The following is a 15,811-nucleotide window of genomic DNA, read 5'->3' as shown; positions in this document are numbered from 1 at the left end:
GCAGGCAGAATGCAGCAGATCTACTGCTATCCAAGCTCAGCTTAAAAGCCTCTAATGGAGAAGGCAGCACCTTTCAAGGTTTCTTCTCAACAATTCTGCTTGTCATTGGAGCACAATGGCTCGGGTCCTGCTGTCTGGCGCGACACAAGATAACCGCAAGAAGACATGGGAACTGAAACCGCTTCACAGATAAATGAATGAGCAACACTCTTGATCAGTTGACCTGCATACTTGTGTATTTGAAAGAGGCTGGTTATCAATATATTGCTTTTTACATTGTTATTTTTTTAAACATAAGAACTGCATTTCAACACTAGGCAAAATAACGTGGGAATTAACAAGACCCCCTTCCTTTCCCAAAATTACAAAAATACTTACAAAAGCAATTCTTTCCCATAACACTGTGTGGCAGACGCACCGACTCGCTGCAATTCTCTTCATTTTTTATTCTTTAAAAGGCGACATTTTGAGGGTTATGAAATGAGTTCCTGAAGCTTAATGGGATTAGGGTGGGGGGGGTTTTCCTTTCAGAAAAGTGTGACCTATTCTATAGCTCATCAACAGCAAATGCAGATTGTCGGCTGGGAGGTTATGATGATGGCAGAGCAGATCCTGCACATTTTAGGAAGGGTGCAGACTGCAGTCCCTGTGGGCTAGTAACAACTCTGGATGCAAGTGTTCCCACATCAAACTCTCCCTTGCTTGTAGAAATCTAACATGTCAGGGAGAAGGCTCCTTTAACGACACACAAGCTTTCCATACACAAACATTGACATGGCAGAGATTTTTTAAAGCAACCACTCACGTGCATTGCAGAGTTGTACTGGTGATACACAAGGAATGCACCAGGTCCTGAACCAAAGGTGGCTACCTTTATGAGACCGGTCTGTGCAAACTGGGCCCAGGACTGCATGCAAGGTTGTGGGGACGGCCAAAACCAACCCTCAAACTGTGCGCAGACGGTGCAATAATGTGCCGGTGCTCTCTTGCAATACTTCTTGAGATCTCATGGCGCTTTTTCCAGCCCCCCTTAAAAAAACAGGGATTGGGAGCCTTCCAGATGTGGTTCAGTGCCAACTCCCGTCAGCCCCCAGCCAGCATGGTTGATGCTCAGGGATGGTGGGAGTTGTAGTTCAGAGATATCTGGATAATTGTAAGTCTCCCCCACCATGTAAAACCATGCCCCATCCTGCTCCATCAACCACTTTATCAGGCGTGGGGAAAATCTTTGGCCCTCCAGATTTTGCTGAACTGCAGCTCCCATCATCCCTGGGCTTTGGCCGTGCTTGCTGGGGCAGATGGGATTTGTAGTTCAGCAATATCTGGGCCCCCTCTCACCACACACCTGCTCTCAGGCTTCTTATCCTGACAGTACCACCTAGCTCAACATATCGGCATCAACTTCTCCGTTCCCTGGAAGTTTGTGACGTGTGATTGGCAGCCCGGCTCACCGTTAAAAATGACCCGGCAGTGTTTCTCGTGACTTGGAAGCCCTTCTGGAATCTCTAAGCAAATTCTGATAGCTGTGCATAATCAGTTTCCTGCAGAATCATGGCAAATCCCTGAAAAACAAGCAAATGCTGAGGACATCCTCAGCCGGGCTGTTAGGAAGCCCATGTTGCTCTGGAAGCCGTTTCCTCTCGCAGAGATGCAAGTTCACGACCGTGCCATCTTGCCCCGTAATCTGGTGCTCCCAGCTTCTTTTTCACATGTGCAGAAAACGTGTGCAAATCTGGATTTCAAAAAAGGAAAAGGAAATGTTACGCAAGAGAAAAGCACGCCCAGGGAGAGGACAGAGCAGGATGAAATTAAGCAGGAAACAGAAAGTGATTTCCCTCCCTGTTTCAGAATGCTCAAACCCTGATGGGTTGCATCTCAGTGTTAGTCCCGTTCAGAGTAGATCTATTGGAATTAATGGAAACTACTAACACAGGCAGGGACACGGGTGGCGCTGTGGGTTAAACCACAGAGCCTAAGGCTTGCCGATCAGAAGGTCAACTGTTCGAATGCCCGCGACGGGGTGAGCTCCCGTTGCTTGGTCCCTGCTCCTGCCAACCTAGCAGTTCGAAAGCACATCAAAGTGCAAGTAGATAAATAGGTACCACTCTGGCGGGAAGGTAAATGGCGCTTCCATGCGCTGCTCTGGTTTGCCAGAAGCGGCTTAGTCATGCTGGCCACATGACCTGGAAGCTGTATGCCGGCTCCCTTGGCCAATAAAGCGAGATGAGCGCCGCAACCCCAAAGTCGTCTGCGACTGGACGTAATAGTCAGGGGTCCCTTTACCTTTACCGAATGCAAGCAGGTATTATTATGTATTGTTTTCATATTCTGCCGTTCCTACTGCAGGAACCCATAAACCGTTTTACCCAGCTTTCCTTGAGGCTGAGCAGTCAATAACATCTTCTGTTTTGAAACCAGATCATCTCCTGCGCTTGCTAAATCTGTATGACATTGATGGATTCCCGAGGTGCAGGCAGTGCCAGGCCAAAGTTGCCTGCTTTTTATATACCCTACATTGCAACAATTGCCACAGCTCTGGGCAGCGACAGATTCCTTTTAATGCTTTCCGTCTGGTCACTGTCTTTCTGCAAAGTCAGTGCATTAACGGTATTTCAGCTCAAGTGGCCAAAAGTGCACTTTGCGACTCAGGACGAAGGGAGGGGGTGCTTTTGGAAGCCTGTGAAGAGGAACCAAATGCTCTCATGGAGGAAACCTGATGGTCAGCTCCCAGCCTCACCCCACACTGGGAGCACAGCGTTGTGCAGTTCAGACGGTGCCGGATTTACGTATAAGCTAAACAAGTTATAGCTTAGGACCCCACTCTCTTGGGGGCCCCCAAAAAAATTAAAGAGAAAAAACAACCTGGATGTATATTTCCAAAATATAAGATAAAGAGCAAATAAAGTAAAACCTGCATAAAGCAACAGTGTTTTGTGTTGTGTAGGCTCCTATGATGTAAGTAATGGGCCCTGCCTGCTAGCCTGCTCCCTAAAATATCACTGGTTTACTCATTTCTATGTATAGGGTGGCGCTGTTAAACCACAGAGCCTAGGACTTGCCAATCAGAAGGTCGGCGGTTCGAATCCCCGTGACAGGGTGAGCTCCCGTTCCTCGGTCCCTGCTCCTGCCAACCTAGCAGTTCGAAAGCACGTCAAAGTACAAGTAGATAAATAGGTACTGCTCCAGCGGGAAGGTAAACGGTGTTTCCGTGCGCTGCTCTAGTTCGCCAGAAGCGGCTTAGTCATGCTGGCCACATGACCCGGAAGCAGTACGCCGGCTCCCTCGGCCAGTAAAGCGAGATGAGCGCCGCAACCCCAGAGTCGGTCACGACTGGACCTAATGGTCAGGGGTCCCTTTACCTTTATGTATAGGGTGCCTACATTCTGTATGGAGTGGTTGTAACAATTACTTTGATAAAATACATGTTAACATGCAAATGGCTTTAGATACCTATTAGGTCTGTAAATATAGCATATATTCAACACAAAAACTAGAGACAACTTCTTATTGACAAAGGACAGCTGGACATATAAAGGGCCCCATTGCCTTCAGTAGCTTGACAGCTATGCCTAAATCCGGCCCTGAGTTCAGACCTAGGCAAACCATCTGAGGAAGGGGGCAAGTTTGTGACCCATCTGCACTACACATTCAAAGCAGTATCCTACCACTTTAATTAAGCATGGCTTCTCCCAGTGAATCCTGGGGACTGTAGTTTGTTAAGGGTGTCGGAGGCGCAGCGTGTGGGGGGGGGGAGGCTACCAAGGTGATCGCGCTGGGTGCAACCATTGTTAGGGGGGAGCCTCTGCAGCTGCTGCCACACTGGAGGTGTTCCCCGTTCCGCCCACCTCACCGAAGCAGCACACTGAGCAAGAAGTGGGAGAGGATAGGCCAGTGGTGGCTAAACTCGCCCCTCCAGCTGGGACTACAATTCCCATCATCCCTGACCTCTGGTCCTGTTAGCTAGGGATGATGGGAGTTGTAGTCCAAAAACAGCTGGAGGGCCAAGTTTGGCCACGACTAGGGTAGGCCCTTGCATCCCCCACTGGTGGTGAAGGCGGGCAAAGGGCAAGGCTCACAGCGGTGGCAGTGCTCCAGCCTGAGTAGGTGCACACACATGTCCCGCTGCTGCTCTGCAGCTTTGTCCGGCTGCAGCAGCAGTGCCACATGGAGGCATAATAATTTCCTTGCCCTGGGCTCTGGCAACCCATGCTACACCACCGATAGGGCTTGACAGGGCCGTCTCAGGACATTTTGCCGCCTGAGGCAAAATGGACAGATTGCCACTTGCTGAAAGTCGTTAGGACTCTCACGGAGCTCCCATTCCCAGAGTTCCCTGGGGGGCGGAAGCGACTGTGAAACCACTCTGAGATCTGTAGCGGCATGGAATAGGGGCCTCCCAGCACCTCTCAGCTCTCGAGCTATAGTTCCCAGGGTTCTTTAGGGGAAGCCATGACTGTTTACATTGGCATGGTGCTGCTTTAAACCAGCGGTTCTCAACCAGTGGGTCCCCAGATGTTGTTGGACTACAACTCCCATCATCCCTGAGCTCTGGCCTTGCCAGCTAGGGGTGATGGGAGTTGTAGTTCAACAACATCTGGGGACCCACAGGTTGCGAAAGGCTGAAATATACAGTACAGAGGGGCATTGTATTGGCAAGTTAACCCTTTCTCCCCTTTGGTGTAACCTTTGTTAGGGGGGGCACCCATGCAAGTTGTGGGCGGGGCCAGAGGCAAATAATGGGCGGAGCAACAGATGTAACTTTTGCCTCTGCTACATTCCAGCCGCACAACACTCAGAGGCATCTTCAAGCCTCTATCCAGGCAGGCAAGCATCTTCCCAGTTCAATGACAACATCCCAACCAGGCTAATGGAGCGTCCATTGCAGGGGCAATGGGGGGGGGGGTTAGCCCAGGTTTGCCACACCAAGCTCACGGGCAGCACCCATGGTTTTGGGCGCACCTTTGCTGGTCTGCAGAGAGGGAAAGGTTCCTTTGCAAACATGACTTGCATCCCCTTCAAAGGGGTTTCATATAAACCCCAACCAGCCTATAGGCACCCCTTTGTAATTGTCCCCTGCTGTCAATCTGGTGGTGGTGGGGAGGATGGTCAGGATCTGGCCTACGGGCCATATAACTGACAGCGTTGTTTTCTACCTGACCTGGATCCAGACAACTCCGTTTCCTGGTTACATGTTCGCAACAACGCTCAATACAAATCAGTGTGCTTAAAAAATATATATATCGTGATGCTGATAGCTGCATATGGAAGGGAGATCTGAACCTCATTCGTTTAAGGCTTAAACTGCTTTCTCTGACATTTTAAATGGCTCCTCTCTCCGTATTCTGGAGAGATACCAAGAAATGAAATAATATAACTCAAGTTTTAAGGGAAGGGTGAGGGAGCTGAGGGACGGCTAGCAAGGAGGTTGGGAGGGTTAACAGAGAGGAACCCTCCCCCCAAAAGGCAATGAAAGCAGGTGCTCAGGCAAGAAGTCGCTTCTGGGTCCTGACTTGCACTATCCCACCAGCACTACCTTGGTGCAGTTGCTTAGGATGTGCTTTAGCAGCACTCGGTCTTCCCGTCTGTGAAATGGGAGCAACAGAGGTCTACCTTGTAGAACTGGTTGGTGCAGGTGCTTAAGATATGGGGCTTAATTGCAGTTACTAAATGAATAAATAGCAAGCACCGTGCTAAAACTATGTCAATTTCAGCTGAGGGAGAAGATACTGAGCAACTAACAGTGCCGGCCTGAGGGTAAGGTAAGTTGTTCACGCCATCTGAAACTGCTACCTAGAGTCAAGCGCAACTCATATGAGACAGCTGGGTAGCAAAGGGAGAGAGAAAACAGAACTCCTTTTGGCCTTGACTAGATAGAAACCGGTAGTGATGTATAGAAGTGAAAGCTGGACCATAAAGAAGGCTGATTGCCGAAGAATTGATGCTTTTGAATTATGGTGCTGGAGGAGACTCTTGAGAGTCCCATGGACTGCAAGAAGATCAAACCTATTCATTCTGAAGGAAATCAGCCCTGAGTGCTCACTGGAAGGACAGATCCTGAAGCTGAGGCTCCAAGACTTTGGCCACCTCATGAGAAAAGAAGCCTCCCTGGAAAAGACCCTGATGTTGGGAAAGATGGATGGCACAAGGAGAAGGGGACGACAGAGGACGAGATGGTGGGACAGTGTTCTCGAAGCTACCAACATGAGTTTGACCAAACTGCAGGAGGCAGTGGAGGACAGAGGTGCCTGGCGTGCTCTGGTCCATGAGGTCACGAAGAGTCGGACATGACTAAACGACTAAACAACAACAAGATAGAAACATCTGGCAGATGTATAAGATCAGATCCAAGGTGGGGGTTTTTTTTACTTCAATCTGCGTTTAATCTCACCTCTCTCAATCTGGCGCCCTCTGGACTACAACTCCCATAAAGCCCAGCCACCATGTCATCTGTGATAGGGCCACAGCTCAGAGCATCTGCTTTGCATGAAGGTCTCAGGCCCCATCCACTCTCTCTGCATAATACTCATTCTGCATTTGCAAGAAATCACACTTTGAGTACCAACTGTGGTAGAATGGCAGATGAAGATGATGGATTTTTCGGAGCTAGCCAACCTGACCGGAAGAGTCCGCGACCAGAAGGAGGAGGCGTATCAGGAAGAATGGACGAAATTTAATGACTATTTAGTTAAATACGCTAAGTTAAATTAATTGGGAAAAGCTTGCATTTACCAGATAGGCTTAGGATTTAAATATGTAATGTGATGAATTAATATGTTTAATGCTGAATTGGTAAGAACGATGTTAAGTGATTAAGCTAAGTTTATAAGAATTTTGATTTGGAAAACCGTTAAAATGATTTGCACTGAAATTCAACTAGGAGGCTACGAGGAAGTCACTTAATGTTAATAGGATTAGTTTTAATAAGGTTGTGATTTATGTTTGTTTGTATGTTTGTGTGTCTATAATTTTGTGAAAATCAGTAAAAAAAATTGAAGAAAAGAAAGAAATCACACGGAAGGCAGGCACCTTCACTATACTCTAGGCACCTGCTGAAAGCTTTTCGTTCAGGTAAATGTGGCTTTCCCCTAGAGAATCCTGGGAACCGTAGTTTCACCACACCAAAGCTACATGTCCCCAGAAACCTTAACGAACTACAGGTCCCAGGATTCTTTGGGAGAAAGCCACAGACTTTTTAAGGGTGTGCGGAATGCATGGTGCGGATCTGAACTAGGCACACAAAATACCCTTGCCGGATGTGTTGGGAGGAGACGGGGTTTTGCAGAAATGGGGGCCCCAGCCCCATCTTATGGGTTAGGAATGAGTGAAACTGTGCAGGCAGCCTTGAGCTGGGGTGGTCCTTGCATTTTCATGGCTGGTGTTCATGTCAGATTAGAGGCATCACATAACGGAGAGTGCTCAGTGCTAAACATTCGTGAGACAGAAGGCCGCAGGTTCAATCCAGGGATTGTCCCCACGCTACAATCCTGGAATGCCACTGCCGGCCAGTGTAGACAATACTAAACTCAATCTGACTCTGTATAAGGGAGCCTTTTATACCGAATCATAAGGAATGGGATTTTGTAGAATTGTAGAATTGGAAGGGAATCCTGCCCACAGCCATCCCAGAGTGAGCTTGAACCACCAACCTCCTAGTTAACAGCCAGACACAGGGACCCATAGCGCCACGAGGCTTCTTATCCCTATCTAGGGATAGGGCTGGCAGCCCAATCAATGTGGAGCGCTGCTGCCAGTCCGTGCTGACAATACTGAGCTAGATGAACCGACAATCTTACCCTTTCTGTGTTGCACAGCGGTTTGGGGGAGCACCTAGCAGTCCCTTCTATCTGGGCAAGTTTTGAACCTGGTCTGCCAATGGGGAAAGGAGAAGGCAGGTAAAAACAACAGCTCGGATCGTCACAGAGGCATGCCAATATGTATGAGAGCCTCCACCCTCCAGGCGTTGCGAACTACAACTCCCATCGCACACACCCCAGCCAACACACCTGTTGTTGTTGGGAGTTGTAGTCCAAAACCTGGAGGGTGCCAGCTTGGCAGAACTAATACAGGATCAAACCCTCATCCCCCAGACCTTTCCAATGTTCAACTTCTTCTCTCTACACAGCTGGATCAAACAGTAAAATGCCACTTACTTCTGTGCCCCAAAGGGACCCCGTCCGTCTGTGCCAACTCCGGCTCCCTCTTCCTGCCGTGCCGTCGTCTTGTCTGCCTTTAGCATGGCACCCCCAAAAGTCGGTGGCCCTCTCCCCAGTCTTTCCGGCTCAAGCAGAAAACCCACGAGTGGGGCAGGCGGGGCAGAGAGGCTCCTGGCACCCCCGGCACCTGCCCAGCTTGGCTGTCCCTGTGCCCCCATCACAGTCTACAAAGGGTCCGTCCAGCTGTGCCCACATCTGGATGCAGCGACGCTCCTCTTCCCAGCCCGTGCCAGTTGCTCTTTCGGGGAGGGGCCCCCAGTTATTCCCAGTAGCCGTCCAGCACTTCCACCTCGCTGTCCAGCTCGTAGAGTCCCAGAGCCGGGTCGGAGACCACCCCGAGATCCACCAGGGCCTGGTCCATATCCTCTGGCAGGAAGACGATGCCGACGTTGAGGGCGATGTACTCCAGCAGGAAGGCGTAGTAGAGAATCAGCAGGTTGACGAAGAACAAGCCCACGTAGAACATAGAGGGCGGCAGCGGGGGCGGCGCATGGGGGGCCCACGGCTCCAGCTGGGTGCAGGCGGCAAAGGGCATCCAGCGCGGAGGAGGCCCGGGCCCAGCGGAGGCTGGAGACTGGGGGAGGGCAGCAGCAGCAGGAGCAGCCAGAAGAGATCTCCAGGAATCAAAGAGAGCCCAGCACCTTCGCCTGCCTACCTACCTACCTGCCCACTCCTCCCTGCAGCAGTCTCCAAAGGGAAGAGGGCGCCCCCCAGCGATGCCTTTCCTGTCCTTAGCCCACCCCTCCATGCCAGAGCGCCCTCCTTCTCCTTACCAGCCTCTGCAAATCTCTACATCCAGAAGCGGGCGGTGCAAGCGAGCAACTTCGCCCTGCGGCCCCCCTCCATGCAACTGCCCCCCCACTTCACTTTTCAGGCCTCAGATGCGCCGCAAGATTGGGAAGGCTTTGCAGAGGCGCCTCTTCCACCCCCCGCTCTTCCAATCTTCAAAGAAGCAAAAGCTCGCTCCCGCCCCGTTTTTTAATGCAAGGGGCTCGCTGCTCCGCCCCGCTCAGCGCAGCCCCCCCTTTTCTTCCAAGGGCCCCCCTCCTTCCTCTCTTTCTGCATCCACACTCCTCAGACGCATCACTTCCCTCCGCGTAGCAGAAGCAGCTGTTCCCCGCAAGTGCCAGGGGCCCGCCTCTCGCGAGCGCGGATTGGCTGGCGCCGGGGAGGGTAAGTGACAGCCGCCGGGTGGGGTGGGGGGGAGAACTTGGAGGAGGTGGGGTTCCCAGTGGGTTGCGGCCAGTCCTGTTAGGTAGGCGCCTGGGCAGAAGGGTAGGATTGGAAGGGACCCCCAGAGTCATGTAGTCCAGCCCTCTGCAATGCAGGTATCTTTGGCCCAATCTGGGTCTCGAACCCACGACTCAGAGATCCCAGAGTCTCATACTTTGCCGATTGAGCAATCCCGGATCAATTGTCTGCTTCGTCCCATTGCGCTCGCTGGGACTGACTTCCAAGTCAATGTGTCTGATTGCTGGTTCCTTGCTTCCCCTTGGCAGGACTTGAGTTTATTTCCTTAAATCATTTATGGATTGCTTTCCTATGATAGTGCCAGATTTATGTATAAGCTAGACAAGCTAGAAGCTATATCCTCTTGGGGGCCCCAGAAAAAATTACAGGGAAAAAACAACTGGATGTACATTTCCAAAATATAAGATGAAAAACAAATAAAATAAAGCCCACCACAGTGTTTTGTGTTGTATAGGCTCCTGTGATGTGAGTAATGGGCCCTGCCTGTTCCCTAAAATATCACTGGTTTGCTCCTTTCTATATATAGGGTGCCCACATTCTGCATGGACTGGTTGCATGGCAACATGTGCAAATGGCTTTAGAAACCTATTAGGTCCATAAATTACCATATAGCATACATTCAACACAAAAAACTGCGACAATTTGTTGTTGACAAAGAACAGCTGGACATATAAAGGGCCCCATTACCTTCAGTAGACTAGGGCCTCATCAAACCTAAATCCGGCCCTGTTCCTATCCCCAGCTTTTCCCAGTGTGGAGATAAAGCGATGGGAAAGATGTCTTCTTGCTTAATTCTTTGAGTGTCTGGTTGGTATTTGCTTGTGGCTCTCTAGGCTGAGAGTGAGGGACTGGCCCAAGGTCACCCAAGGGAGCTTCATGGCTGAGTGGGGATTTGAATCCTCGTCTCCCAGATCCAAGTCCGACACTCTAACCACTAAACCACACTGTTAACAGTAGTTATTAAGGCAGCAAAGTCCTTCCCTGTTTTAAGATTTCTGTGACAGGCTCCTGTTTAAGGTTTAAAGCAGAGCTAGGGGCCTCCTGCTATCCTTCCGCTCCCATCAGCCTCCAACAAATTTGGCCATAATCATAGAATCACAAAGTTGGAAGGGACCCGGAGGGTCGTCTTGTCCAACCTCCTGAAAAGCAGGATTTTTTCTCCCAATGGGGCTTGAACCCACAACCCTGAGAGATTAAGACTCTCATGTTCTATGGACTGAGCTATTCAGGTGTGGCTGCGCTGATGGGAGTTGGAGTCCAGCAACATCTGGGAAGGTGAATGGGGTCTCCAGCTGTCTCTCGGTCTAACCTACATTGCAGGATTGTTGTGGGGATTAAATGAGGAGGATGGGGAGAACCCCTGTGTGCTGCCTTGAGCTCTTTGGAGGCAAAAGGTGGGATGCAAATTATATATAGTCCCCCTCAAGAATCCTGGGAACTGTAGTTTATCCCTCAAGTAGCTACAAGGCCTAGGGCCCTTCACAAACCACAGGGCCCAGGATTTTATTTTAATTTTTGTGTGTGTGGATACAGTGTGCTTTAAATGTGTATGCACATCAACCATCTTTTGCAAACCACTTGGAGGGCTTCTTAAAATCAAACGGTATATAAGTTTTGTTAAATCAATCAATACAGTGGTATGTCAGGTTACATACGCTTCAGGTTACAGACTCTGCTAACGCAGAAATATTACCTTGGGTTAAGAACTTTGCTTCAGGATGAGAACAGAAATCATGCTCCGGCGGTGCAGCAGCAGCAGGAGGCCCCATTAGCTAAAGTGGTGTTTCAGGTTAAGTACGGACCCCCGGAACGAATTAAGTACTTATTTTTTTATTATTATTATTATTTTAAGAATATTTATTAAGATTTTACAAAATCATAAGTACAAAAATGCATAGTAAAACAAGAAAAACAAGAAAAAAGGAGAAAACTCTCAAACAAAAATACAAGGTACAAAAAACAAGAAAAATAGAAAAATAGAAAAAAGAAAGTTAAAAAACAAATCCATTTTTTATAACTTTAAACTCATTAGCTTATTTCTTTGACTTCCTCACACCTCCCCTTTTTGTATTCCCATTAAAATATTCAAATCAGAAAATCAGCAAATCCTTACCCTCTTCCATTTATCTTAACTCTGAATCTTAACATACTGTAACTCTACAATTTCACCAAATTTTAAATTCATTTTTGCATGCTCTTTTTAACATTGTTGCTAATGCCACTTATTTTCAGTCCAACATCATTTTAACATTCATTAATTTTACAGTGTTTCTGCAAGTAATCTTTAAATTTCTTGCAATCTTCTTCCACCAACTCTTCTCCCAGGTCTCGGAACGAATTAAGTACTTAACCCGAGGTACCACTGTAAACCCTTCCTGATTTAAAGGTCTTGGAGCAGGGTCGTGAAAAGGAAAAGTGTCAATTCATCCCCTTTCTTTAAAAAGAGACTGTAATGGGTAATATGTGTCATTTTGCACGCATACCTTCTGCTGTAGAAGGAAGTGAGGGGCAGATGGAGCTTGTCGACCTGCGAAGGCAACACATCTAGGAGAAGGACAACTCTGATCCTAAACCTCTGCTGTCTCGCAGGACATCTTCAGGAGAAGAAAAGGCTCAGGAGCAAACCCTACACAAATCCGGTGGGGTTCCTAAGACAGTTGGATGGCCCCTTGTGTGCCTCCTTCCAGCAACTCCTGAGCCAAGCTGGCGCCAAAAGTCTTGCTTTGCTTTCCTGTGGACAGAGAGGGGAGTGTTGTCGTCTGGGCGGCCCAGGACCCCCATGCACACTGCCCAGGGCGTGTACCCCAGGGAGGCCACTACTAATGCAGCGGTTTGACTTAACCCCCAGGGGCTCACGAGACAGATGCCAACCCCTCAAGGTGGCATCCCAAATAAAGAATACAGTGGTACCTTGGGTTACATATGCTTCAGGTTACAGACTCCACTAACCCAGAAATAATACCTCGGGTTAAGAACTTTGCTTCAGGATGAGAACAGAAATCATGCAGGGTGGCACAGCAGCAGCAGGAGGCCCCATTAGCTAAAGTGGTGCTTCATGTTAAGAACAGTTTCAGGTTAAGAACAGACCTCCAGAACGAATTAAGTACTTAACCTGAGGTACCACTGTAATTGCAAATAAAATAATAACAAAAACCACCCCGCTAACAATTGATTACGAACCGGCATTTATGTCATAGAGTCATGGAGCTGAAAGGGACCCCAGGGTCATCTAGTCCAGGCATAGGCAAACTCGGCCCTCCAGATGTTTTGGGACTACAACTGCCATCAACCCTAGTTAAGAGGACCAGTGGTCAGGGATGATGGGAATTGTAGTCCCAAAACATCTGGAGGGCTGAGTTTGCCTATGCCTGATCTAGTCCTTGCGATTAAGCGTCTCCCTCCAAATCAAAGAAGGGTATTCTTGCATTACCAATTGCGAATCATTCCAAATAAAACCACTGCATTGCTTTCCGAATTAATTCCGAATTATTTCCAAAGAACCGCACCGCTAACAATTCATTTCCTATGAGGGAAGAACCCTCCTCCGCCCCTCCCTCATCTGCCTTGAAGGCCCCGCCCCTCGCGCAGGTCACAAAGACCCGCCCCCTGCCCTGCGCCGGGGACGCAACCTTCCTCGCCCCTCCCACTTCCGGGTTCCCACCTCCCACCTCCGCGCGGGGCACGCTGGGACTCGCAGTCCTCTGGCTCGCCTTCTACGTATGCCTTGGCGAGAGTAGCTGCGGGCCGAGAAAAACTACTTTTCCCGGCGTGCCCCGCGCCGCGGCTCCGCTGCCGGGTCTGTGCCGTCGCCTCCGCCGGGGCGGAATGTCCGAGGGTGCGCGTGGGGGCGGGGAGGGCGCTGGGACTCCTTCCGCCTGAGAGGAAGAGGAGGAGGAGGAAGAGGATGGCAGCGGCCGAGAAGGAGGATGAGGCGGCGGCGGCGGCAGCCGAGGCCGTGAGGCGGTAGCGAGCGAGAGACTGAGAGCGAGAGAGAGTGTCCGAGCGCCGCCCTCCGTCCCTCCCTCCGTCCGTTTTTCTCCCCTCAGGATGTTCGGGCGGTCGCGCAGCTGGGGAGGCGGCGGGCACGGCAAGGCCTCGCGGAACATCCACTCGCTCGACCACCTCAAGTGAGTGTTCAGGGCGGGAGGAGGCGGTGAGGGACTCATAGGCCGGAGGGGGGAGGGGCCTCGAGGCAGGTGGGCTCAGGTGGACGCCCCTCCCCCACTCGCCCCCCAACTGCCTCTGGGGCTCCTCTCACGCCCCCTCCCCAAAAGGTCCTCACTTATACGAACGTCCCAGAATTCGGGTATCCGGACTGTGTGCAGGGCCAGATTTAGGTTTGATGAGGACTGAAGGTAATGGGGCCCTTTATATGTCCAGCTGTCCTTTGTCAACAACAAATTGCCACTGTTTTTTGTGTGTTGAATATATGCTATATGGTAGTTTACGGACCTAATAGGTATCTCAAGCCATTTGCACATAACAAATAGAAGCCCACGCAATACTGTTGCTGTATGTAGGTTTTATTTTATTTGTTTTTTATCTTATAGTTTGGAAATGTACATCCAGTTTTTCCCCCCTTTAATTTTTTGGGGGGCCCTTGTTTAGCTTATGCTGTTCCTGCAATGCGGGGGGTGAGGTGGGCTAGATTGAAATTGAAATACTTTATTGTCACTTGTACAACTTGTATACAGTGAGATTACACAGATTATACAGTAAAATGATCCCCGGAGGGTCCCCTTCCCACTCCAGGATTCTGCGATTCCATGAGCAGCCTTATAAGTGAACCTCGCTGTTTTGTGTTTGCATTTCTGACAGCCAGTTGGCCAGGGAAGGAGATCAGACAAGTGGAGGAGCGTTTTTTCACTTCCCTGCTTTTCTTCTTCTTCTTCTTCTTCGGTTTCCCTGGGTTCCACACACCCTGATCCTTTTGAAGTTAAGGTTATGTTGGTCGGGAACTTGTTGGAAATTTCCACATAGGAATCAGTTATGCAAACGCTCACCTAAGGAGCAATTCTGTGACAGAGCATTGTTTTCAGACGGCAGGACTTGTGTGCGTTTTTATATATTGATTTGTTTATTGCATTTCATATCCCATTTCTCCCAATGACCTCAAGGTGGTGTATGTGGTGATTGGCCCCCAAAGTCGCACCCAGTGGGCGTGTATCTATATGTAACATATATTTGCGTATAAATACTTTTTGTGAGAAAGAGAGGCTTTAAGAGAGAGAGAGAGAGAGAGAGAGAGAGGACACTTGCAGAAGTAACAAGGGAGAGTAACGTGCAACGCGTATGTAGTCACGTTTTATTAGTATTTGTAGCCAGTGACCATTAACAATATCAACACAAATTCTTACATGTAAAAGCACCATTGGTCCAATAAGGCAAAGATAAACCTCTAGAATACAAATAGGATTTAAAGCAGTTATTTGGCTTCTATGGATACAAAATTAGATATAAAAGATTTTAAAAATAGCAGATAATAAATTCATTCAGATAGCATGTACATAAATATGTGTCAGTGCTAGTATATCCTGTATGTGTTATGTTTAATATAGGTAAATATGTATTGCATTATTCCCACCTTTTTCTCCAAGGAGCTGAAGGTGGAGTACATAGGGTCTTTTCTCCCCTCTTCATTTTATCCTCACAACAACAAGCTTGTGAGGTAGGTTAGGTTGAGGTCTCACCCTTGAGCTTCATGACTGAGTGGGTGAGCTCTAGCTACTACTATCCATGGGTGTAGAAGCGGCCTGCTGAAGGAAAAAGTTGTATTGGGGGCTCCTTTTTTTAGCATGGAGATAGTGGATAGAGAACAGTTTTTCTAGATCTCCAGTCACATTATAATTTGTGGAAATCCAGTGGAGCTGAATGATGGAAGATTCAAGGCAGATAAACAAAGGACTTCTTCACATAGCACATAGTTTAACTAAAGAACCCATTTCCACAGGAGGCAGTGGCAGTCACCAACTTGGAACGCTTTGAAAGGGGATTAACCAAATTCATGGAGGACAAGGTGATCAATCTGCGGGCCCTCAGGGCCCATCCATACCTCACCTTAATGCACATTGTAGGCCCTCCTTTAATTCCCGAATTCGCAATTTCTCCTCCCAAAATCTGGAGATTCTCTATGCAGTTGATGCAGCTCTTCTATTTGGATTAACAAAACACAGGGCAATCTCCAGATTTAGGGAGCAGAAATCGCGGGACAGCCATTGTTTGAGGAGAAAGCCTCATGGACAGGGTGGGTGGGAATTAAAGGAGGCACGATCTACATTAAACCAAGGTATGGACGAGTCCTTATTGTCACTTGCTGGGAAGATAGAGAGAGTGCTGTTGTGTTCAGA

At 49.0% G+C, this 15,811-nt stretch overlaps 3 protein-coding genes across 8 annotated transcripts in view; 1 reads left to right on the top strand and 2 right to left on the bottom strand.

Moving 5' to 3' along the window:
* The window catches only part of LOC310831093 (myosin-11), a 1,553,087-nt gene that overhangs the window by 1,167,370 nt on the left and 369,906 nt on the right, over nucleotides 1–15,811 (bottom strand). The gene's annotated exons all lie outside the window — the stretch shown is intronic.
* On the bottom strand, nucleotides 219–9,347 carry DEXI (Dexi homolog). The gene is made up of 2 exons (XM_083711918.1): nucleotides 8,151–9,347; nucleotides 219–1,732 (listed from the first exon to the last, which is right to left on the bottom strand). Exon 1 carries the CDS (start codon nucleotides 8,746–8,748, stop codon nucleotides 8,473–8,475), a length of 276 nt encoding a protein of 91 aa, XP_083568044.1. The 5' UTR covers nucleotides 8,749–9,347; the 3' UTR covers nucleotides 219–1,732; nucleotides 8,151–8,472.
* The window catches only part of CLEC16A (C-type lectin domain containing 16A), a 96,838-nt gene continuing 94,162 nt past the window's right edge, over nucleotides 13,136–15,811 (top strand). For all 6 annotated transcript variants that reach the window (XR_014557765.1, XR_014557766.1, XM_083711353.1 and 3 more), the window contains exon 1: nucleotides 13,136–13,591. Coding sequence is in view for 4 of the 6 variants with exons in the window: in XM_083711353.1 (XP_083567479.1) it covers nucleotides 13,512–13,591 (80 nt within the window). In the remaining 2 variants the exon portion in view is untranslated. The remainder of the gene's footprint in view (nucleotides 13,592–15,811) is intronic.

This window comes from Podarcis gaigeae, assembly GCF_964106915.1.
Source record: "Podarcis gaigeae genome assembly, chromosome: 14".
In the NCBI taxonomy this organism is placed as follows: domain Eukaryota; kingdom Metazoa; phylum Chordata; class Lepidosauria; order Squamata; family Lacertidae; genus Podarcis; species Podarcis gaigeae.
Note: the sequence above shows the minus strand (reverse complement) of the source record. Positions and strands in the feature narration are given on the sequence as shown.